This window comes from Rhinolophus ferrumequinum, chromosome 9 (genome assembly GCF_004115265.2).
Source record: "Rhinolophus ferrumequinum isolate MPI-CBG mRhiFer1 chromosome 9, mRhiFer1_v1.p, whole genome shotgun sequence".
Classification (NCBI taxonomy): Eukaryota; Metazoa; Chordata; class Mammalia; order Chiroptera; family Rhinolophidae; genus Rhinolophus; species Rhinolophus ferrumequinum.
The window spans coordinates 69965197-69991638 of record NC_046292.1 but is presented as its reverse complement, the minus strand read 5'-3'; the positions used below and the strand labels follow the sequence as shown (position 1 = coordinate 69991638).

Below are 26442 nucleotides of genomic sequence, written 5' to 3'. Positions count from 1 at the left end.
GAGAAAGAGAGAGAGGCAGACAGAAAGAAAAGATCCCTGTGGATGTTTTTCCTTCCTTTTTAAAATTTCTGTCACCCAACTGCTGCTCTACCATTTGCTTTTCTTTTAGGTACCATGAGTAAGGGTAATATTAAACCATACCCTCCACTTCAACCTACTGAAAGTAAAAAGTACGTCATCCTGATGAGTGGGGAGAGAGTATGGGTTATCGCATACCAGGAATATTCGGAACTGCAAATCAAGAATCTGAGGATGGGGAAGCCATCCTGTTCAATTCTCCATGCAAAGTTATTGGGGGGGAAAAAACAAAACAAAACTCAAGTCTATGAACAATTCTTGCTCTTGAAGAAGTTTCTGCTAAAATTAAGTCATACGAATGTAGGAATAGCAAAAGGCCTTTTCAAAAAGATCTTTAGCAGATTTTAGTCTTTATTTGCAGTTTTTTCCAAATTTTGTTTTTTGTGGAAAGTTATGGTTCACTTACTTTACAAAATACTTTTGCGTGCCAGCTCCATGTGTTGTAGGTAAAAACAGATGGCATAAAGTTATTTATAGAGAAGAATCTGGGGAAAAAAGAAAGATAAAAATATTAGTGGGACATACCAGGTAAATAAAGTATGCTGATCTCAAAGGTAGTGTGTTCCTTTTATAACATCTTATTTCCACATAGTTCTGTCTTACTCTTGTACCTTTTTATCTCTTTCTTCAATCCTCCTGCCTGCTCCAAACACAAAGCCAAAACAATTTGTGTGACTGCACTTTTTTTCTCTTTAAGTTTGGGTATGTCTGGTTTTTCACTTGGACCTAGCAACTCATGTCAGTTATAATCAGATGACTACCTTGTTTATAGGATCAGTCATGATCAAATGACCACCTTGTTCACAAGCAATTAACCATGTATTATTTGATATGCCACTTCCTTATTCACTCTCTTCCCTTCCCCCCAAGGTCCCTTTTACAATGGTGTGAGTTCTGTTAAACTAGTACTTTCTCGCCTTAGTTCTCAAAAGCTTTCAGGCACACAGTGTTGTACTGTTCTTTACAGAGTATGTTCATAAATTATTTGATGTTTTAATACAGAAGTGAAAAAAAATCAGCCTTTGATGTTATACAATGTATTTAAGGTTTCCATTGTTGTCACTTTAATTAAAATTCTAAGACCTTTGGGTTGGTGACCTTTTATTCTAAGAAGTGTGTCTATTGGTCAGCTCCCTGACCAAGATGTGACTTTTTAGTATTTTCCACCCCTTCTCTGAAAGTGTTATAGGAAGATTTTGATAATAATGCTTTCATATGGAGAATCTTACATTTTACTGTATGAAATGTTTTGTTAATCGAAACATTTTTATCAATATCTTCTTCCAATCTATTGATATTACACCTGAGGGGGAGGAGGTAAGAAATATTAAAATTTTAGCTTATGTTAGGGTAATCCACAAATCTTTAAAAAAGAAAAACCTTTATCCCCCATTCTATTTAAGACGAACATAAGAACTGATAATCTAGTATTTATATTTAAATTTGTGCTTTGGGGCATAGAGATCTAAAGCCCTGAAAATGGTAGGTGTTAGAAATTCTAACTGTTTTTTGGTCAGGAATTAAATATTTTTTTCTTATTTCAAAAATTATGAAATATTTCAGATATGCTAAAAACCAGAGAATATAAAAGCACTTGTACATCCACTGCCTGGCCTAAAAAAAAGAAATCATGACAAATATCTAAATCATCCAGTAATTATTTTTAGCAATCAATGTGAGGTATTAGTATTGACACTAACATTTATTCAACACTTAATATATGAAGGACCATCATATATTATTTTCTCCTTTTATCCATACAGTAGTATTATGAAAGTTTTCTTATCCTCATCTTTTCATGAAGAAACTAAGCTTCAGAGAGCTCAAATAATATGCTAATGGTCACATTGCTGGAAAACAGTGAAAGTCAAGGATTTGAACTCAGATTTGTGTGTGTTATTTTAAGGCCCATATGTGTTCAGTGTATACACTGTGCAGCGTTCTAAGAGAGACTAATATATTGGTAATGTAAGAAGGATTTGGATGCCCATTTCACTGTGGCATTCTGAACTTATCATTAAAAAATTAATGGCTCCATAATAATATCCAGAGGGGTTGCATGCCGTAGCATAATTTATTTCATAAGTCATTCATTCATTTAACAGATACTTATAGTCGCTGCTTTTATGTCCAAGTACTAGTCTAAGCACTTGAGATGTGTTTATGAAAACAAACTAATTCTTGCCTTCATGGAGTTTACATTCTAGTACAGAAGTCAGACAATAAACAGAAAAGTAAAATGTAGAGTATTTAGGTGATGATAAGGGTTAAATAGGAGAACAAAATACCTTAAGGAAGGGAAAACAAAATGGTATTGTTTGGATTGAAAATTAGGGAAGTTGACCAGGTTACTTTTGAATGAAGACCTGAAGGAAGCGAGACAGCTAGATATACAGGTATCTGGAAGGGGAGCAGAATCTGGTTGGGAGTGTGCCTGATGAGGAATGGTTAGGAGGCCATTATGGATGGGACAACATGGGTGACCAGGGAAGTGATGGGAGGTAAGATGTTGCCCATGTTGTACTCAAGAACACTCTCCACCCCAAATTATTGGCAGTTTCCAATCTCACCATGCTCCCTTACTTACCCCCCTTCTTTCCTGGGATTCTCTTTCTTAACCTCTCGTTGGTATTCTGCATATATCAACCAGTTTCTTTCAGGAATCAGCTGAAGCTTCACCTTCTGTGTAAAGCCTAAGCTGGCTACCCCATCCCAATAAAATTGACCATTTTTCTTTTACACTCAGCTTAGTTCAGTTGATTATACCTATTTGTTTTCAAGTCTATCCTGCCTGGCTAGACTATGAGCACCCTGAGGTGGCACCTCTATCTTATCTTTTCGTTTCTTGAAACTAAGTCTCATGTTCCAGCACTTAAATATGTTTGTTGAATGCGTAATGCTCGAAGTTCTCTGCTCTGTTCTATGTAGTCTCCTGGGTAGAACAACTCAGTTCTACTTTTTTCAGCAGTGAGGAATTTCAGAGAATGGAATGGAAGGATTCTGGAAACTCAAAGTCCTACACTAGTTTTGAGACAAATTTTTATCATGGTGGAACAAATTCTTTGTGTGTGAAAATTCAGTGGAAGAAAAAAAAAGGATGTTGCACATTGCAGATAATTTAGGGTGTGGTTGACCATGTGATTGAAGACTTTGGCTTTAACTCTGAGTAGCAATTGGAGGTTTTAGTATAGGAGCACAAGATCTGACCTAAGTTTTTAGTGGATCCTTCTGGCTCCTGTGTGAGAGTAGATTGCTGGAGGCAAAAACTAGAGAAGCAGGGAGACTACGAACAAGGCTAATGAAGTAATATAGGCAAGAGATGATGGTGGCTTGGACTGGGGTAGTAATAAGTGATTGGATTCTGTAGAGATTTTAACAGTAAAGCTGACTGAATGTGGAGGTACGAGGGAGACAGGAATCAAGCCTTTTGGCCAGAGCAAAACGGAGTTCCCATTCCGAGATGGGGAAGACTACAGGAGCATATGGTTTGGGGAGGAATACGAGGAGCCTAATTTTGCATATTTTAAGTATGAGATTTCTAGGAGATGTTTAAGTAGCCCCTTGTGGAATTGGAGTTAAAACAGGACAGGCTCAATATAAATATAAATTTGGCAGCACTTGACACAATGATAATATTAAAGCCATGAGAGTGGATAAGATTACCTGGAGAATGAGTGTAGATAAAATAGACAAGAGAGTTCAAGAATTGAGCCTGAGTGTAAACCAACATTTAATAAGTCAGGCAGAAAAAAACCGAGAGCCATATATGACTTCACTCATGTGTGGCATATAAAACTGACAGCAAGAAATGAACAAGACAACAAAAAAATCAGTAAACACAACAGTTCAGTGGTTACAAGGGGGTAAAAGGGGTCAAATAGATGATGCGGGAAGGAGAACTGACTGGGTGGTGAACACACAATACAATATGTAGATGATCTATTACAGAAATGTACACTTGAAACCTGTATAATTTTACTAACCAATGTTACCCCAACAAATTTAATAAAGATAAAAAAGTGAAAATAAAGATAAAGCTTGGGAAGATGAGGATAAAGCAACAGAGCACGAGAATACCAGAGAAGTATAGTGTCCTAGAAGCCAAGAGAAAAGAGGGAAAGGTGATTTATGTTGAGTTTTGTTTTTCGTTTTTTAAGGTAGAAAGAAGTACAAGTACGTAAAAACATGTTTTTATGGTAATAATTAAGTAGGAAAAACTAATGGTGTATGAATGACAAGATAATTGCTGGAGTCAGGAGGGTATGGGATTTAGTGCATGAGTAGGAGACTTAACTTGGTTTAGCATAAGGAGTTAATCCACAATAACAGGAGAGAAAACAAAATATATGGGTAAAAAAGGAGGTAAAATATAAGATGTGGTTGTGAGAGTTTGTGAAATTCTCTCCTGATTGCTTCAATTTTTTTCAGTGAAATCGTAAGCAAGATTACCAGGTTAGAGGGTTGCTGGTTTGAAGAAAGAGGAATTAATTAGGAAATAGTGATCTAAGAGAGGAGAAGGAATGGACGAAGCAAATACTGTTTATTGCTAGGATGCATTGAGTCCAAATGAATTTAGTGATTATTAATTTAAATAAAAATCATGGTTGTATTTCTCTTTGGTCATATTTACATAGGTACAGACACAGAGTTGTCAGTATGTTGGCTCAGAGTAGTAGTTTCACCAGGAAGTATATACTAACTACTTAGAAACAGATGGGGGAGGGGGGATAAAAGCAAGGGAAAGTCTATAATGACTGGAAATTAAACTTCGTAAGGAGAGAAGCAAGGAGTGAGGAACAATGAAAAGTTGATGGGCAACCTGGATTGTCCCTATGAGAAGGATTGTTGAGCTTGGGTTATGTCATAAAGTAAGTAAGTAGGAAAGAATAGGAGATGAGAGTTGAAGAGTGGTTGTTTAAAACCAAGATTTCCCTATTTTAGGATATTTGTTTCTTGCTTTTTTTCATTAAAAATATGCTTATAGTTAGCATCTTGTATATAAAGTTTTTTGGCACCTTGAATTTCCTTAGCCAGTTGTAAAAAGTAGAATTACTGAATTATAGGATATCAGCATTTGTAAGGTGTTTATATGTACTAAGTAAATTTTCTAAAGAATATTTTCAGCAACGAGATTCCATTTTACTAATACTTTGCCAACATTAGGTATTTCCTTCTTGCTCTCATTCTGTTTCGTTTTTTCTTTTCTAATTTGGTAGGTCAAAAAAATTCTCTTATGTTTATTTTTAAGTGTACATATCTATTGGTATTTCTCTTTGTGGTTTTCAGTTAAAAGTTTAGAAAACACTCTTTTAATTAGTTCCAGATTAATGTGATTAAAGAGAAAGATACTAAAAAATTAGTGAGAAATTGGTTAAGTGATAGATTTTAGTCATTAACTTTCCTATTTATCAGCAATAAACATTACAAAAGTATCTTTGAAGAGCTTTCATTTAAAATAAAAGTAAAAGCATACCTAAAAATAACCTAAATGAAAAGTAGGATAGAACCTAAGAAATAAACACTGAAAATCTTTGCATACAGTCATTTTAAAAAGATGAATAAAAGGTAAAGGCAAAATAACCACATGTTGTGTGAACATATGAATTTCCCCACAAAATGCACATTAACAAATCCAGTCAAATTTAATTCCCTGCAGTATTCCAGAGAAATGAAAAATCTAAACAATAATTAAACTTATAGACAAAAGTAATAAAATAATATTGCCTAACTTTAAAAATATAAGCAATGCTGATCTATAACCAAGTGTTTGGTATGTATTAAATGCTGTGCTACCTCATTGAATTCTTCTGATATCACTGTAGGTGTTATTACTCGAATTTTCCAGACGAGGAAATGGAGATTCTAAGTCATTGAATGACATGCACAGGTGTTAATTGTACAATGAGGATTTGAACCTAAACCTGCCTAACTTCAAAACCCAGTCTCTTAACTAATTTAATACACTAGTAGTTAAAGTTTGGGGAGAATAAAACAATATAACAATGGGAGAAATTAGTTCTACCAAATATAAAAAGGCATTACAAAGTTTTACCAAAATACTATGATACTAGTCCAAAAAAAGATAGAAACACTTGAAATTTAATAGGTAACCAACTCTGACTAACTAGTCCTTACTAACTGAAAAAGTCTTATCAGTTCATGATGAAGTGGCTATATCATACAAATGAGGAATTGATGACTTATTTAAAAAGTGGTAGTATTAAGACACTTGAGTAGATGTTTGAGGAAAAATCAATTTAGATTTTTTATTTATAACAAAATTTCAGAAGATTTAAAGGGGATGGGAAAGGAAATCCAGGTGAGTGTTTTTCTAAATTTTATTAGCATTATTTCTATTGTAACATTAACTTTATTCACTTAATTGTCTGGTTGAACTTTCTAAATCTTTTAGGATAAATAAAATGTTATAATTTTTTGGAGGAAGTATGTTAAGAACATTTGAGAATCACATTTGTTTCTTTGGCTTTCTAGACTTTAACAACATTTAATAATTGCTTATTTGTGTAGACCACCATGCTATTTTGTAGTCTGAGATCATACATTTCCAATCATCTAAATGTTTTAGTGAATAAAACAAGAAAATCTAATTTGCAGAATATCTTTGTAATAACTCTGTAAAAAGTAGAATTACTGATTATAGGATTTGTTTGTTCTAATTTGTGGTTCACTTAGTAAGATACAATAATTCAGAATCTTTTATTTCCTTTGAGATTTTATGTGTTATAGAAACGATATTTTAGCCTTCACTGGCAAGATATTAGACTGAATTGATAGAATTTCCTGAGGAAGACATTTTTTAGTAGGAATGTAGAGGAAGGTAGGGTTGGAATAAGGCTGAATTGAGCTGTGAAGAAAACTGGTACAAAAAGGTAGTGGTTTTGACATTAGAGTGATATCAAAATGAAGGGACAAAATTTAGTGGATTCTAAAATGAAAAGATAATTTATATAGGAGATTAATATGAAATTATATTGGTGAAATATGCAAAAAGGTTTTTTTAATGTAGCATGTTTTAGTTTTAATATTTAATAACAGTAATTTGACAGCGTTTTGGGAATTGGGCATTGAACAATTAGGTGAAGATTTTTTTTTTCAATCTAGTTTTTACTTTTTGAACTTTGAGAAAATGCTAGAAATTGGAGCTTTTAATTTCCTTATGTTTAGAACAATTCATGAATGATTCATTTGATGAAAACTATTTTCAGAATGTAAGGAATTTTGCAACTTGGCATATTATGTAACACATAAATGGAAGCTGGTTTAGTTCTAAACTGACAATTTGATATTTATCCTATGAGCATGCATTTTTCAGATTTCTTGTTTATGTGATAGATATTTGAATACTGTTTGTATAGATAGGCTTTATAGGAGATAAATGAGTTAAAATCTTTTCTATTTAATGGAGATGTTAAGACTTACGAGGTCAGACAATTAAGTTCGCAAACTCATCCTACTAGAAAATGTGCTACATACCTCATTGCTGAATATCACTATGGTCACCTTCGAAGTACTCCCCTTGGGCAACTATGCACCGACGCCAGTGCCTAGTTTGCCCTTCAAAGCAATTTTGGAACTCTTTTTCTGGAATGGCCATCAGAACTGTCATCATATTATCCTTGATGTCCTGAATGACATCAAAATGTCTTCCTTTCAGTGATTCCTTTATCTTCAGGTAAAGAAAGAAGTCATTGGGGGCCAGATCAGGTGAGTAGGGAGGGTGTTCCAATACAGTTATTTGTTTCCTGGCTAAAAACTCTCTCATAGACAGTGCCGTGTGAGCTGGTGCACTGTCGTGATGCAAGAGCCGTGAATTCTTGGTGAAAAGTTCAGGTCGTCTAACTTTTTCACACAGCCTTTTCAGCACTTCCAAACAGTAAACTTGGTTAACTGTCCAGTTGGTACAAATTCATAATGAATAATCCCTCTGCTATCATAAAAGGTTAGCAACATCGTTGCAACAAGTTTGCGAACTTAATTGTCAGACCATGTAAGAGTATAAGAAAATATAGTATTGATTGAGTCATTATGATAGGTACAGAAAGGTTATTTTTGTATGTACTGTAGCTTATATTTAAAATTCAATCACAGCTGGAATGATAAATGTGGTCATTTCCTTTGCCATGTATTTCTTACTCTGAGCCTTTAAGAATTTTACAAATGAAAATTTGTCCATTCCTTAGACTCTTTTCTCATTTATAAAACATGGTACATTTTTAAGGACCATGATTTAGGTATCATTTTTACATCTCAGGAATGCTTGCAAACCTTTTATTGTTTGTATGTTTCTTTTTTCTTTCTTTTTTTGCAGAGGTTACGCACAGAAAATAGGCTTTTAAAACAGCGCATTGAAACATTAGAAAAAGTAAGTAAATTACTACTTATGCAATTTTCTGTTAAATGTACAGTATATTATTTTTCTGTCTGTTTCACATAAAAGCTGATGAAATCTAGCACAGATGTCTCCAAAGTTATGGTATTGACTGCTTAACTTGCCTAACCTACTACTTAGCTATATAACTTGTCATTAATAAAAATTGATCACTACTAAGTTCTTGAACTTAAAGTTTTAACTAAGGGTATCATTATAGTAATATAATACATATGATATCTAAAATGTATTACATATGATATCTAAAATGTATTACATATAATATCTAAAATGTATTTTCTTTAGAGGTAACCTATTTGAAAATCTATTCTGTGTAGTATTTTAAAGATGAGTTTCATATATTGCTTGACTTTCTGGTCACATATTAAATGTGGCAATGATTTCTTTAAGGTCTAGGATTGCTTTAAGTTTAGTCAAAATGATTTCTTACATAAAATTCACCATGATTTTCAACACAGGGGAATTAAACTTTTGATTTGTAGAATTATTTTGTTACCACTTGTCACCTCTTCCTCTTTGTTTCGTATAAAATAACTGGACAAATGTAGAAATTTCACATTCTTTCTTATATTATGCTTTTGATATAATGTCTTTTGTTGTCTTGTTTCTGATGCTATAAGAATATATTGAGTAATAAAAGTATAGTGTAAAAAAACATTACAAGAAAAACATCTGAATTTACAAGCGTTTGATGATTTTTGCATGTGGTTTTGTTGTTGTTGTTTTTACTAAAGATGAGAGAAAGTAGGTTTAAAAGTACTCCCATGACATTGCCAAGTATCTTAAAATTTTCCCTGAGAATCTGTAGATCGATATTTAAGAAAGCAATATATGAAAAATAGTTCGCACATTTGTCTTTTGTTTGAAAGTATTGATGGTTTCGTATTAAATTGCTCTGCACAGGGACACAATGCTTATTACATGTCTATTTTTGTTGTATAATAATTGCAGGTACATTATATTAAGTCAAAAATAGTTTTCGTGTGTTTCCTTCATCTTATTAGAGTTCCTTTAATGATAAACCTACTTTTTTTATTGACTCGCAAAAAGGGTGATAAGCCTTTGTTGTTTTTAAGTTGTTTTAATTATATACTTTTTCCCACTAAATACTTAGTTTACAGTAAAATATACATCTTCTTAGTTAGTCTTTTATCTTTGGAGTGAGACATTTTCACAGAGAAAGCATTTTTATTTCATGGAACATTCAGGTTGATACAGATGCTGTAGGAAAGTAATAAGTTTGGATTTTGCTTCTAGGAAACTAAGCACCTTTTTTACTGGCTTAGATGGCTTACATGTGCCCTTTAGCACTTAGAATTCTGTAAATATATATGTATCAATTAAATTCTGCAACCAAAAAATTCAGTTACTGCTAGCGTTTATTACGTTGAGCTCGTTAATTTCATTTGTCATATTTTTCATTTTACATATTTTTCTTGCTTTGTGTCTTTGGAAGTTGGGATTGCACAAATTGCTGTCACACTTTACAAGTGGAATTGCTTACTCAAGTTCCTTCTCCCTTTCATATAAGTGGCTGACTCTAAAAATAAAGATTTAAAAGTATGTTTTAAGAAGAAGATACTTGCTTGTCCCAAATAATGAAAAACCTCTTGGAATTTGTGTTTTGTCTCTTCTAGAAGCACATGATTTTCTTCAGTCTCTCCTTAATTTGATACATTTTTCTCTTAAGGTTTAAGAGTAAAAATACATTCAGTAAAAATAGTTTTGAAATCCACACGTCCATTTTGATTACATGAAACGTAGGTGGAATTTGGGTATGCTTTGTTTCTTCTTATTCCTAATTTTATCACCTTTATTTTATTCCTCTCTCTTATATTTCTATCTGAATTTTTCCTTTTGTAGGAAAGTGCTTCATTGGCAGATAGATTGATACAGGTATAGTTTTTTTTGTTTTTGTTTTTAGCATTTCCCCTAACTTCTAAGGAAAGTTCTAAACTGATATTTTAATGCATGCAATTTTACATGCATTTTCTTAGAAATAATTTTTTGGGTGGTATATGTGGGTATAAACTTATTTTAAAACAGTATGTTATCTTGGTTTATTAAACACCCTTTGCACGTTCTAAAGCTAACATTATTTTAAAGTATTAATTACAAAATGGCAATCAGTGGCTTCTGTGAAATTAACTACTGTTCATTGAAATTTTAATGCTGCATGTACAAGTCAATAATATTGCATGAACTGAATTTTTATTGACTGAAAGAATTGTTCTCAGTATTGTCAGGTGCATTTTTTAATTAGCTTCCCAAAATTTGGTGGAGCAATAATGAGCTGCTGGCTGATAATTATTTAGGCTGTTTGTTCTCTGAGGTGATTTTTTTTTTAAATATGTCAAAATAAATAACTAAACCTCACAAAGGCAGTCTTTCTTGACTCTGTCCTAAATTGCTTTACACACAAAAAAATTATGTCCTAAGGGACAAGTGACAAGAGCCCAGGAGGCTGAGGAAAACTACCTCATAAAACGGGAACTGGCCACCATCAAACAGCAGAGTGATGAGGCCAGTGCTAAACTGGAGCAGGCTGAAAATACCATCAGGAAGCTCCAGCACCAACAACAATGGGTAAGGAGTCTGGTAGTACTTTTTCTCACCTTTCTCATCCCTTTCCCTTTAGACCTTTTTTTTTTCCAAAGCACCACTCTGTGCTCTTATTATAAACAATTTGGTTTTCTACTTTAATTAAATTCTTAAATTAACCAATTTTATTTCTGTAATATTTCATGGTCTTACGGTGGCCTAAAGACTCCTTGTTCTAATTTTTTTTTTTCTGTCTCCATAGTTTTGTTAGAAATAGGGAATATTTTCTTTTCCTTACATTATGTTTTGAGTCATAGTAAATAAGTGATGTATGTCAGACCTGCTTTCCAGGTTTTAAAAATCTGTTTCATAATGGGTATTTTGCCATTGGTAATTTTTAAATTTTAACTTCAGCTGATTTTTGTTAATAGTACAAACAAAATATTATCCAGTGTAGAATATATGTAACTAACTCATTTAAAGCTTTGATAATTTGGTGATTTATGTCTTATGCTATACTATAGCCTTAGCTTCCTACATCGAGACACTAAATTATGGGTTAAGGTATATGCTTACATTTTTTCAAAAGGAGAGAAGTTGTCAAAATTTAAAAATGAGCTTATAAAAATATGTTAACTAATTTAGGGTACTAAACAGCTGCTGATTGTACAGCTATCCTCAGATAACTTTTGCAACTTAGACTTCATTTTCCATTGGCAGATTCAGACTATTGTGATCTCAGTCAAGAATATGAGAGTTAAAATTCAACTGTTTATTTTTGAGAGAATATTATTGTTTCAGTTTTCTGTTTTCAAGTAGGAGTTGGATTGTAGTAGGGTAGGCAGAAAAAGTTGTGTTAAACCTAGAACTCTGTAACGGTCTGGAAGCAAATAGAATGACTTTAAATTGGATATTACTTTTATTCAGTAAAATTAAGAAACAGCATCATCATCTAGGTTCAAAAATCAGAAAACTAAAAGCAAAAAGGAAAATTTGGCAATTGAAAAACATAACATCAATTTTTTTCTATTATGGTATTCAAGATGGTTAAGAAAAATGAATAGGAGAATGGTAATGAATACTAAAAAGATAGGAACTCAGATATTTTGTTCTGCCTTTGTATGAAATGTCAATATCAAAGCATAAAAATAGAAAAAGAGAATTGGGGTATCATGGTAGGAATTAAGCTGAACTGAGTTGTCAGTACAATGTTATTTTGTTATAAGTATAGATAATAAATATTATATTAATATTTACATTTAGCATAAGCTATAGTCATAATACATTAGAATCATGAATTATTAGTTTCTTTGCATGGCTTTTCAAAATATTGAGACCTAGGTAGATATGTATAAAAAATGTAAAATGTTAGTTTATAATGAAAAAGTTAAGTGAGGAAGCAAAAACGGCCAGAATGAACTGAAGCTTTTGAAAATTAAGTGTAACAAAAAGGATCTTTGTGCTTTTTTCCTAAGGACAAGATAGAGCCACGTTGTGGGGATAAGATATATAACAGGGAGAAAGCAGATCCCTACTTCAATTTTGTTTCCAATTTTTCCTTACTAAGCAAACATTCTCCTTAACTGGAATAAACTATAAAAGAGATATATAAAGCAGAGCTGCACAAAATTTATTAAAGTCACAGGTCCTTGGTTAAAGTTCCAATTTCAAAGCAAAGTATTCATATTCCTAGAAATTAAAATAATTTGCAGAATACTCAAAGAAATATTATTGTCTTGAAAATGAGAAAATGAGATACTAAAGGCTTTGGGGTGGGCAAATACTGTGCTTACATTTAGTAATAGATATCTGAAAAGAGGATCAATGACATTGATGCTTCATTAAAAATTCCTAGAACATCTGGTTTGTGAACAATTGAAAAAATAGCTTTTACTCACTAAAAGCGAATGTACTATGTTTACCCTAAGTCCTAACAAAGCAGCTTTGTTTCTGTAATAGACAAAAACCGTGCCATAAGTGCAATTTTACAAGTTATTTGGTATGCTTTCATGATGCATTTCTAGTCAAGGTAGAGAAGTAGAGATGAAAGTAGTAAACTTAAGTGATTTTATAGGTGATTAATTGTATCTAGAGGCTATTCATGTTGAAGTGAAGAGACGTCATAGGTCTTTCCTCCTACACTTATGCTTCAAGTATTTTAATCTATTAATATTGTTTAAATGTTCAAATGTGAGGTATGTGTCAGAATTGTATAAATGAAATATTTCAGAAATGTAGCTAATATGTTGGATGGTAAATCAAGATTCCAAAATATTTAAACAATCTATTCAGAATAAGAAACTAAAATAAAAGCTTATTTCACAAAAATAAATCTATAGCCTTGCCCTTAAGTTTAAAATTATAAGATGTATCTTAGTGACGCTTTATATGATGAAGACCTAGAAATTTTAATTGGCAGGAATTAGCCAATAATGTAATACGGCTGTTCCCCCCCACCCAAAAAATATCTCAGTATAGTCTTCCTAGAAGTATAATGATCCAATTCAATTCCCAGTAGCTTGCAGAAAATTTATTGTATCTAGTTTGAATACCAAAACTCATGTCAAATATTTACAGGCTATATCCTGGCAGTATAGAGAAGACTGTGGAAGACTTGTATATTTTTAGACTGCACTAAAGAAGGTTTTGTAAGAACATCATAGATGTGGTCATTTTCAAATATTTGAGATTTAATCTTAGGGAAAATTGGTTAGACTTTTTGATACTGCTTCAGAGGGCAGATTGTGCTTAAGATCCAAGGAAACAAAATCTTATTTGTTGGAATTTTGGCAAATAAAGTAGTTGTTTTGCAAGTAGTGAGCATACTACTGGTAGAAAATGAACGTCTAATGCTAAAACTTCTGATCATAGCCTTCCAGTATAACTTCATGAATTCTTCAAAACTCTCAGAATAAGGGTTTCAAATCTGTAATCCCGTAGGAATTATTGAATTACAAATATAATTATCCACCACCATCACCCTCTACTGCCAATGCATATGCTCCTTGACTTAGCAGTGGGGTTACGTCCCATAAACCCATCATATATTGAAAATATTGTTGGTCAAAAATGCGTTTAAAACACCTAACCTACCGAACATCCTAGCTTAGTCTAGACTACCTTAAATATACTCAGAATACAACATCTAAAAAACCCTGGCAACATAATAAACTGTAGAGTATCAGTTGTTTTCCCTCATGATCATGCCTGAGTGGGAGCTGTGACTATAAAAAAAAAAAGCTGAGAGCTGTGAAAAAAAAAGTGGGAGCTTTTTTTTTTTAAGTTAAAATTCTTTCAATGCAAAGACCATATCGAATGGATATTAAAGTGTTATTTTTTGACTCAGATTTTTCTTATAGCACTTCACTTTCCCCCTTTTCTCCAAATATAAGTAGCAGCCAATTACAGTCACGAGAAAGAAAACAATCTGATTATTCTATAACTTATTGTCAAAATATCAGTTTCAGTTTGTGTAAACTCTTTGTGTTTTGCTGAGTCCTATATGACTGATGTGACACTTATAATGGAGCCGTGTACTCATTTATTCACTAGAAAAGTATTGTGCCAAGTATTGTCCTACTTTCTGAGAATACAATAGTAAAGAAAAAAATAAATAAGCTTTGCTACTAGTGATGTGTACTAGAGTTCTAGTTGAGGAGAAATATTAAACAAATTAATTTTAGGTGATGTTAAAGAGCTGTAAGGGAAAATAAAGCAGGAGTGAGATGGTAGGTGTGGTGCTATTTTAGGTAAGGTAGTTCTGAAGAGCTTCCCTGAGGAAAGTAAGTTTGACCAAAGACTGAATTATACGAAGAAGGAAACCATTTGGAGATCTGCGGAGAAACATTCCAGACAAAACATACACTTAGTATAAAGGCTTTGATCAAGGAATAATTTTGAGGTGTTTAAGGAACAGCAAGATACATATTTATAAATCCTAGGGAAACTAAATACATTTTTTCAAAAGAAAAGATATATAAATAAATAGCAAAAATCGGAGGTAAAATGGAGTCATTTAAAAATAACCATTTAATCCGGCAAAAAATTAAAAAAGGGGGCCAGCCCGGTGGTTCAGGTGGTTGGAGCCCTGTGTTAGATGAGGTGGTAGATGAGGGTAAATGGGGTCTAATACATGGTGATGGAAGGAGAACTGAGTGGTGGTCTGGGTGGTGAACACACAATGTGACACATAGATGATGTATTACAAAATTGTACACTTGAAACCTATGTAACTTGACTAACCATTGTCACCCCAATAAATTTTAATAAAAAAACAAAGTAAGTTTCATGTAGACGGGTCTTGATTTTATCCAACATTTTAATTGGTAGGTTTACAACACTTGCAGTTAATGTAATTATTGATCTGGTTGAATTAAAACCTACAATCTTGCTAGCTTTCTATTTCATCCATTTATTCATTGTTCCTTTTTAAATTTTCTTTTTTCCCCCTTCTTCCACCTCCCCCCACCCACTCCAGTTCAAGCCATTGTTTCTCAGTCTAGTTGTGTAGGACACAGCTCCCTGGCTTATGCTTGCACTATGCTTGCATTATGAGCCTTGCACTCCCCTGGTATTATGAGCCTTGGGGCAGTTGGTCGCCAGTCGTCAGTTGGTTGCTCACAGCCGCTCACGGCAGCTCTCGCCGGCTGCCGGCCACTCACACTGGCCACCGGCCTCTCCTGGCAGCACGCAGCAGCCGAAGGCAGCTTACAGGTCGCCGGTTCGATTCCCACATGGGCCAGTGAGCTGCGCCCTCTACAGCCAAGATTGTGAACAACAGCTCTCCCTGGAGTTGGACTGCCGTGAGTAGCCGGAGGTTGGTGTAAGCTGCCGTGGGCAGCTGCGTGCTGCCAGGAGTGGACGGTGGCCAGCGTGAGTGGCCGGCAGCCGGTGAGAACTGCCTTGAGCTGCTGTGAGCAACCAACTGACGACTGGCGACCAAGTGCCCCAGCCAGGGGGAGCGCAAGGCTCGATAATACCAGCATGGGCCAGGGAGCATATTGGTTTTTAGACAACCAAAGCTTGAGCAACAAAAGAAAAAAAACAAAACATAAATTGTACTTCATCAAAATTAAAATCTTTTGGACATCAAAGGACATTATCCAGAAAATGAAAGGATAATCTGCAGAATGGTAGAAAATTATTTGCAAATCAAGTGTTAGATAAGGATTTAGCAGCCAGGATATACAAAAATTCTTACAACTCAACAGAAAGACAAACCAAATTTTCAAATAAGCAAAGGACTTGAATAGACCTTTCTCCAAAGAAGATATACAAATGGACAACAAGCATATAAAGACACTAAACATATTTAGTCTTTAGGAAAATGCATATCAAAACCATGATTAGGTGCCAATTCACATTCATTGGGATGGCTCTAATAAAAGAACAAGTGTTGGCAAGTTGATGGAGAAATTGGAACCCTTGTACTACATTGTTTGAAATATAAAATGGTCAGCTATGGAAAACAGTTTGGTGGTTCCTCAAAAAGTTAAACATAGAGTTACGATACAATACACATAGAGTACCATATGACCCATAACGCAACTCCTGGATGTGCACCCAAAAGAATGGAAAACTGGTATTCAAACAAGGGTGTGTATACATGTTTGTAGTAATATTATTCACACAACCAAAGTGAACACAGAACAAAAGTCCATCAGTAGAAGAATGGGTAAACAAATTGTTTATACATGCAATGAAATATCTTTCAGCCATAAAAAGGAATGAAGTACTGATATATGCTGTAATATGGATGCATCTCCAAAACCTTAAGTGAAAGAAGCCAGACACAAAAGATCACATATTGTATGATTCCATTTATAGGGAATACCCAGAATAGATAAATCCATAGAGGCAGATTGGTGGTTACCAGAAGGTAGGTGGGAAAAAGGCAAGAAACTGCTTAATGGGTAAGGTATTTTACTTTGGACTGATGGAAATGTTGTAGAACTAGATAGAATTGGTGTTTGCCAACATCCTGAATATGCTAAATTGTTCACTTTAAAATGTTTACTTGAATTTTGCCTCAATAAGTTGTTTAAAGAAAAAAAAACAAAGAAATAAAGGTTTAAGGCTCAGGGAAACAATACCTTTAATTTGAATGATTGCAGTAGAAGGAGGAAATAAGGAAAAACATATAACATCCCAGTGCTGGAACCCATTGGTTAAGTCAGGGTAGGACCAGAAGAGACTGAGCTAGCTTATATGAGGAACCTTGAGAAGATTAGGAGATCCCTCAGAGCTGGGGTTGTGCATGTCTTAACCAGAGTTGTGGTTTGCATTGAGACTGAAGGAAGAATGCAGTGTGAAATAAAGCATAGGTCAGTGACGGCAACTGGAGAAGTGACTTAAAACAAGTTGTCAGACCAGTGGCCCATAGGAACTATAGCCCAAAGGCAAGAGAATTTAGATATAAAAGAGACAAGAATCGGAAATATTGGGATTAGTGGACTAATGGGAGAACAGCTTGGGCAAGTGTTGACTACGGGGCTATTATACCTACAATTCAACATGATTTGGGAGGATGTGATGTTTGGATAGGCCAGCTCCATTAATGTGCCAGAGTAGAGTAGACATGGGACTTTCATGTTCCTCTACCTAGGAATAAGGTTGTTCATAGAATCTCAGTTAATCTGAGGTGGTCTCAGATTACAAAGGTTAGGAGTAAGAGAGGCCAAGTAGATTGTTATAGGGATAATAGCTAATGAGGGTGAGTCCACCCCCAGTGCATTTTCCAGGAGTGCAGGATCAAGATGGTCTGCCTATTACTGTTGGACACAATATACTAATTACAACTGGGAGGCAAAATATAAAAAAATGAAAAAGATACATGACGCAAACACTAAACAAAAGAAAGCTGGAGTGTCTGTATTATTATAATGTCAGACTTCAGAACAAGGAATGGTTCCAGGAATAAAGAGAGACATTTTATGATAGTAATAGGGACAGTTCACCAAGAAAACATAACAATCTTATTTAGGATTGTATGTTTTTAGGAATATATGTCTTCTAGCATGTATATGCTCCTCCCAGCAGAGGAGCATGAAGCAGAACTAATAGAGCTGAAAGGTGAAGTGAATAAATTTAGTTATAGTTGGAGTTTTCAATGCCCATCTCAGTAACTGAAGAAAGAAGTAGGTGGAAAATCAGTATGGCGGTAGAAGACTTGCAGAACATTATCAACCAACTTGACCTGATTGATATTTATGGAACACTTTACCCAATAACAGCAGAATGTGTTCTTTTTAAGTGCACATGGGACGTTTACAAAGATAGAACATCTTATGGGCCATAAAATAAACTCTAACAAATTTAAAGTAATTGAAATCATACAGAGTGTCTTCTTGGATTCTAACAGCATTCAGTTAGAAATTAATAATAAGATATCTGGAAAATCCCCAAATATTTGAAAATTAAACAACACATTTTTTTTACCCACTATTAAAGAGAAAATTTCAAAGGAAATTAGAATGCATTTTAAATGAAAAGGAAGATACGACATTATCAATATTTGTGGGGGTCCACTTAAAGCAGTGCTTAGTGGAAAATTTATGGCATTGTGTGCTTATATTAGGAAATAAAATGCTTAAGTCTCAAATCAATAAGCTTAAGAAACTAGACATATAAGAGCAAATTCAAGCTAAAGCGAGTAGAAAGAAGTAATAAAAAGAGTACAAATCAATGAAATTGAAACAGAACAAAAGTAGAGAAAATGCATGAAAAGCTGGTTCTTTGAAATGATCAATAAAGTGGATAAACCTGAAGAAATAATAACCAGTGTCAGGATTGACAGTGACTTTTTACAGATGTAGCCAAGTTGTCTCATATACAGAATTCATGTAATTCCTTCCACATAGTGTTGTATTCTCTGTAATTTAGATTCAGTTCAACATTTTAAACATTTGAATGATAGATGATGTTGTGAACTTAGTTTTGTTTTAAATCAGGAAGCTAAGTTGTTCCTACTATCAGTGATGCTGAGTTTGATTAAATGCTAAGTTGTTTGCTACAGACTCTTTCCTTTGTAAAGGAATGGTTTCTTTTTTGCAACTATTAAGTAATCTGTTGGGAAATACTTTTGTACCAAATAAATGTCTTATTCTTTTACCTATCTTCACCTTTTACGTAATGATTTTAACAGCTGATTTGAGTTTCCAAAATGGTGATTTTAAAATATTTTCTCATTTTTCTACACTTATTAGGTAATGTTCCTCTGTGAAGAGACTTTTCTCTTTTTCCCCCTTTAATCTCTTACTCACTCACTATGGACTCTTGTATCACTCCAGATTAATGGACTTTTTGTTTGTTTAATGTTTTATATCATTTTTAATAGTTTTATTGCTGTTGATACAATATGCCATAATTATTTTACAATAACGTATCAAATTTTTGAAAAGCAGTTTTTAAAACTGCTTTAAATTTTATTTTTAATTAATTTTGAATATGATGTCATTTAAAAAGTATTTCTGCAGTACACAGTTACACCGATTTTCTTTTATGCTGGCCCTTGATAGTGTGAATCTGATATTGTTGGTTTTCAAAAATCATTGAATTAATTTCTTATTGAATTTAGTGTTTAGTAAATTATATATACACTAAATATATACATACACTAAATATACATACGCTAGTATTTAGTACACAGTATATACACTAAATGCTAAATAAATATTCAATTTTAAATTAAATAATATTAAACTAAGCATTATGATTAAACTGTCCCTTTAATATTTGTTTTACATGTTCCATGTCAGTTTTTTCAGGAAGCCTGTAAAAGTAGAAATGATTCAGTAAATGATCCAATAATATTTCATACAGTTGCCTGTCCTGACTGTCCCTTTTAAGTGTGGTGGGGCACAAATATGTTTATGTTGGATGATTTCTCCTGATGAGATCAACTATCTTAGAGTCTTGCTTGATCTATTTAAAAGCTTTTTGCCCTACACATGACTGCTTATTATGCAGGTATCCTGAATAAGCAGTTTTGTCTAGCAGTTTGTTGGTTTAGATCAGCATAAACAAGGATTGTAACAGTTAAAGCTGCTGAATGCTGAAATAACTGCCTTTTGAAGTTCTTGGGACCTTTGTACCAGGAGGTACTTAAGGAGAGATCAGACAAGATTTCTTCTGACCTTCCTTCTCTTTCCTATAATTCTAGAAGAAAATAAGAATTTTGTGATACTTTTAAGAACCAAGGATTCGATATGAGAAATAAAAACTAATCTTACTTAGATTAAACTCATAAATAAACCTTAATAAATTAAAAACTACCTGTTTGTCAGTGGAAGTTGTGAAATCTAGATAATTTATTTTAGGAAATGTGTTTGTTTAGCACATTTAGGAATTGTTCTACACCTGATTTACCTAGTGGTTTTGTTTTTCTTTTTGAATATGGAAGCTAATGTTTTAATATCTCTTCCTGTGTTATAAACACTGCTTAGCTGTACTTTAGTGACATTTCAAGAAAAAGCCATTTAATTTCTAACTATTGGTAAGTTGATATAAGTCTTTCCAAAAATCCAAAATAAAGTGATGGCTTTGCAATCTAAAAGTTTGAGAAATTCTTATGCTATTGATCAACATGCCTATAAATCTGGACAGTTTTTAATCCAAAACTAATTTTGACCTTAGTCTAAGATTTAATGCTTTATATTCATTAAATGTTTTATGTAATCATCTTTTCTTTTCAGCATAAATAATAAATGAGGGTTCACTTTAATGGAACTTTACTGTTTGAACATTTTTTTCAGCACTAAAAAAAAATCTTGCAGCTAAGCGTATGTAAGTAACCAGAGATAACTTTTTACACCTTAAAGGATGAATGTAATTTTTCAGGTGTTGGGAAGAAATCTTTTAAAGATGATATACCAATTTTTATAGTGCATCCATATTGTGTGGATTTTGTTTTTAAAAGACTATTTGGATTGTGTGGTAAGGAGGATTAAAAACATCATTGGGGGTCATATGTTGAAAGGGAGAGCAAAATATAATTTTTCATTTAATGTTTTTCTGCTGTGGTTTTGTCTTGTGGTATAGAAACCTCTTCTGGACTACTTGCCTTGTATGATAGTAGTTTTTTTCCGAATGCTTTAGATGAGACAGTAGAAATATACCATATTCCCACACTATTATAAATTTTATTTTTGAAACAAAGGATTTATAGGTTATTTTTGCAACAGTCAATTCCCACTCCCCATTGTTTAATATAAAGTATAGAATAGAGGGGTTTTATTGTTTTTTAAACCAATAGTTGACTAGTTTCATTCAGCAACTGTTATTTGCTTACTTACTATGAAAAGCACAGTTTAGTTCTGACAATACGGTGGTAAATCAGTCAAACTAACCCTGGCATTGCTTACATAGTATATATTGAGATATTTTAAAAATTAATTGCACAGTTATTTAATTAGAGTTGTGATAAATGCTACAGAAAAGAAGAATACAGGTTCTGTGAAATGTGTGAGTTCCTGAAAAGGACATATAATTATCAGGACTTAAACATAGTTGCTTAATGTATAATTAAATTTAGAGACTATTTGATATGTTTGTGTAGACAGTTCTTTTTCCAATTTGGATTTTTTAAGTTACTAATACAAGAAACTTCTAAATATGAATATTTGCTTTTCATTGTATCACTCATATATCCTTTATCCTTCAAACATTGAATGTGAGAAGTCATTCTTTTGTTTTATTCAAGACACAGCAAGAAAGATTACTAAGCGCTTTCTGGCTTATCTTTGCCTTTATAACTTTTGCAACACCAGAAAAGCACATGGGATTAAAAAGTAGGACTGCACTTACTAAAAAAATTTTTTTGTCAATTTCATTGGAATGGGATTGCTGGTGTTACAGGAACATTAAGAGATTCATTGACAAAAGTGAACTTGGCTTAAGTGTGGGGAAGTCATTCATTATTTCAGACTTAAATAAATAACCCAGCCATCATAATTGTGGCAGTTGTCATTTGGTAAAACAAATTGTATATATGCCCAGGTTACTAATTTGAATGTGAAATATACTCTTCTAGGGATTTCTTATTACAAGAACATTATGTGAAATGTTTAACATTTTTCATATGTTTAGATTTTTAATATTAAATCATTAATTCTTAGAACAGTACATATAAAAACAATATATTAGGCTCTTTAAAATATTATTTCAATCTTTATATGGCTTTCGGGTTAAGAACATGGGCTCCATAGTTCATACACCCAGTTAACAGAAGTACTCGTTGCTGTCTGACTTTGCTGAGTCTTTTTAGTTGCTTTGTTAGTAAAGTCACAGGGATGTAATGAACAAAGTAGGGAAAATAGTCAATAATATTGTAATAATTTTGTATGGTGACAGGTGGTTACTAGAGTTACTGTGGTGATCACATTGTAAGACAGATAAATGTCAAATCACTATGATCTACATCTGACACTGATATATATTGTATGCCAACTATACTTTAATAAACAATAAGTTAAAAGAAGTGGTGATAAAGGTTAAAGGAGAATACAAAACACTTAGCATTTGTCTGGCACATAATAAGCCCTTAATAGATATTAGCTGCTATTATCACCGTCATTATTATTATGAACTTTAAAACCTGTTTTATAAATAACAATTTTTACCCCTGCAGGAAAAAAGACAAAGGAGCAGGTGGTTTACAAACCACAGGAGCATCTTCTAACATTACCACTTTGATGCCAATCCTGCCGCTCACTGGTTGTGTGTCCTTGAGCAAGTTTCTTAACTTTTCTGTGCTAACAGTTTATCCTGTGTATAAGAGAGGGTTGTTAAGACTTAAGTGGGTTGTTGTACTCTAGAATAATGCCTGGCACATAGTGAGTGCTCAATCAGTGGTAGCTATTATTAAGAATTAGTATTAATATTATTCCATTATTATGATTCTACCAGCTTGCTCGGCCAATGGCATAGACTGCTAGTAATAAAAATCAAAACTTAACAAAGAGCTAAACTTGAGGTGGTAAAGTGTCTTTTTATTATTTTATATTAGTTTCAGGTGTACAAAATAACATAATGATTAGATATTTACACCCCTCACAAAGTGATAACCGCCCCCGCCCCCAAGTCTACTACCCATCTGACATTGATATAGCTGTTACAATATCATTGACTGTATTTCCTATGCTACACTTTACATCCGTGACTATAGATAGAGATACACACACTCAAAGTCTGCCAACTAAGTTTGCAAACTTGCTACAACGATGTTGCTAACCTTTTCTGATATCAGAGGGATTATTCATTATGAATTTGTACCACCTGGACAAACAGTAAACCAAGTTTAGTATTTGGAAGTGCTGAAAAGGCTGCGTGAAAAAGTTAGACGACCTGAACTTTCACCGACAATTCATGGCTCTTGCATCAACAATGCACCAGCTCACACGACACTGTCTATGAGGAAGTTTTTAGCCAGGAAACAAATGACTGTATTGGAACACCCTCCCTACTCACCTGATCTGGCCCCCAATGACTTCTTTCTTTACCCGAAGATAAAGGAAATATTGAAAGTAAGATATTTTGGTGACATTCAAGACATCAAGGGTAGTACGACGACAGCTCTGATGGCCATTCCAGAAAAAGAATTGCAAAATTGCTTTGAAGGGTGGACTAGGTGCTGGCATCGGTGCATAGCTTCCCAAGGGGAGTACTTCGAAGGTGACCGTAGTGATATCCAGCAGTGAGGTATGTAGCACTTTTTGTAGGATGAGTTCTCAAGCTTAATTGTCAGACGTCATGTATATACACAAACACGCATTTAATTATAGTTGGCATTCAGTATTCTTCTACTTGAGCTTCAGGTGTACAGCTCAGTGGCCAGTCATCTACACAATATGAAGTGATCCCCCTGATAAGGCCAGTACCCATCTGGCACCCTACATGATCTCTATAACATGATCGATTCTATTCACCATACTGTATCTCACATCCCTGTGACTATTTTGTGACTACAAATTTGTACTTTCTAATCCTTTCAACTTCTTCCCCTACCCCCAACTCCATCTTCCATCTAGCAACCATCAGTTTTCTCTCTGTATCTCTGAGTCTATTTCTGTTTTGTTTGCTCATTTATTCTGTTTTTATAGATTCCACATATAAGTGAGATCATATGGTATTTATCTTCCTCAGTCTGACTCATTTCACTTAGCATAATGTTTTCTAGGTCCATTCATGTTGTTGCAAATGGAAAGATTTCATTCTTTCTTATAGCAGCATAATACTCCATTGCATAAATGTACCACAATTTGTTTATCCAGTTGTCTATTGATGGACATTTCAGTTGTTTCCGTATCTTGGCTATTATGAATAGCTGCAATAAACATAGGGATGCATATATTTTTTCAAATTAGTATTTTGGATTTCTTTGTATAAATACCCAGGAGTGGAATTGCTAGGTCATAAGGTCTATTTTTAATTTTTTGAGGAATTCCATAATGTTTTTCATAGTGACTGTACCAATTTGCAACCCCATCAACAGTGCATGAGGGTTCCCTTTTTCCACATCCAAGCCAGCACTTGTTTGTTGATTTATTGATGATAACCATTCTGACTGGAGCTAGGTGGTATCTCATTGTGGTTTTTATTTGCATTTCTCTAATGATTAGTGATATTGAGCATCTTTTCATATGTCTATTGGCCATCTGTATGTCCTCTTTACGGAAATGTCTCTTCATCTCCTCTGCCCATTTTTCAATTGGGTTGTTAGTTTTTTTGGTGTTGACTTGTATGAGTTTTTTTATAGATTTTGGATATTAACTCCTTATCAGATGTATCATTGGCAAATATCTTTTCCCATTCAGTAGGATGTCTTTCTGTTTTGATGGTTCCCTTTGCCATGAAAAAATCTTTTTAGTTTGATATAGTCCCATATGTTTATTTTTTCTTTTGCTTCCCTTGCCCGAGGGGATATGTCAGTAAAAATATTACTAAGGGTAATGTGTACAAGTTTACTTCCTATATTTTCTTGTAGGAGTTTTATGGTTTCGGGTCTTACATTTAAGTCTTTAATCCATTTTGAGTTTATTCTTGAATATGGCGTAAGAAGGTGGTCCAGTTTCATATTTTTGCATGTATCTGTTTTCCCAGCACCATTTATTAAATAGATTGTCTTAACCCAAAGTACATTCTTTCTTCCTTTGTCGTAGATTAAATGACCATATAAGCATGGATTTATTTCTGGGCTCTTTATTCTGTACCATGATCTATGTGTCTGTTTTTATGCCAGGGCCAAGTTGTTTGGGTTACTATAGCCTTGTAGTATGATTTGATGTCAGGTAGCATGATACCTCCTATTTGTTCTTATTTCTCAGGGTTGCCATGGCAATTTGGGATCTTTTATGGTTCCATATAAATTTTAGGATTATTTGTTCTAGTTCTGTGAAAAGTGTCATTGGTATTTTGATAGGGATTGTGTTGAATCTGTAGATGGACATTTCAACTATGTCCATGAACATGGTATATGTTTCCATTTATTTGTATCTTCTTTTTTATTTTATTTTATTGGGGAATATTGGGAAACAGTGTTTCTCCAGGGCCCATCAGCTCCAAGTCATTGTCCTTCAATCTAGTTGAGGACGCAGCTCAGCTCCAAGTCCAGTCGCCGTTTTCAATCTTTAGTTGCACGGGGCACAGCCTACTATCCCATGCGGCAATAGAACTGGCAACCCTCTTGTTCAGAGCTCGTGCTCTAACCAACTGAGCCATCCAGCTGCCCTATTTGTATCTTCTTTAATTTCTCTCTTCGGTGTCTTACACTTTTCTGGGTACAAGTCTTTTACTTCCTTGGTTAAATTTATTCTTAAGTATATATATTTCCTTAATGCACTTGTAAATAGAATTGTTTTCTTAATTTCTCTTTCTTAGTTCATTGTTGGTGTATACAAATGTAACTGATGTCTGAATAATTTTGATCCTGCTACTTCATTAAATTCATTTATCAGTTCTAATGGTTTTTTTTGGGAATCTTTGGGGTTCTCTCTATTGATATGGTAAAGTTTTTAATAGACTAAACATTGATAGAAGTATCACAAGTATCATTTTCCTGACAAAATTTGGATTTGCAAAAGTTTCAACAGGGAAAATTGAAAATGGTAGAAATAATTACCAGAAAAGATTAAATTGCAGAAGCTCTAATGGCTCAAATTTGAAATGGACCAAAACCAAACAACAATGAAACCTCTAATCAATAAATTTAATTTTATTTGTAAAATTTACCCTATATTAATCAGGGTTCTCCAGAGAAACAGAACCAATAGTATACACACACACACACACACACACACACACACACACACACAGATTTATTGTGAGGAATTGGCTTACCCCATTATAAAGGCTGAGAAATTCCATAATTCACCATCTGCAATCTGAAGCCATAGGAAAGCCAGTGGTGTAATTCCATC

General features: G+C 33.6%; 1 protein-coding gene across 6 annotated transcripts in view; it reads left to right on the top strand.

Annotated features, from left to right (window-relative positions):
• EVI5 (ecotropic viral integration site 5) overlaps positions 1-26442 on the top strand; it is a 228920-nt gene that overhangs the window by 115347 nt on the left and 87131 nt on the right. For 4 of the 6 annotated variants that reach the window (XM_033114161.1, XM_033114162.1, XM_033114166.1 and 1 more), the window contains exons 11-13: positions 8408-8461; positions 10352-10384; positions 10928-11074. In XM_033114161.1, the coding sequence (XP_032970052.1) occupies positions 8408-8461; positions 10352-10384; positions 10928-11074 (234 nt within the window). The remainder of the gene's footprint in view (positions 1-8407; positions 8462-10351; positions 10385-10927; positions 11075-26442) is intronic. The other 2 variants (XM_033114163.1, XM_033114164.1) reach the window with 2 other exon arrangements.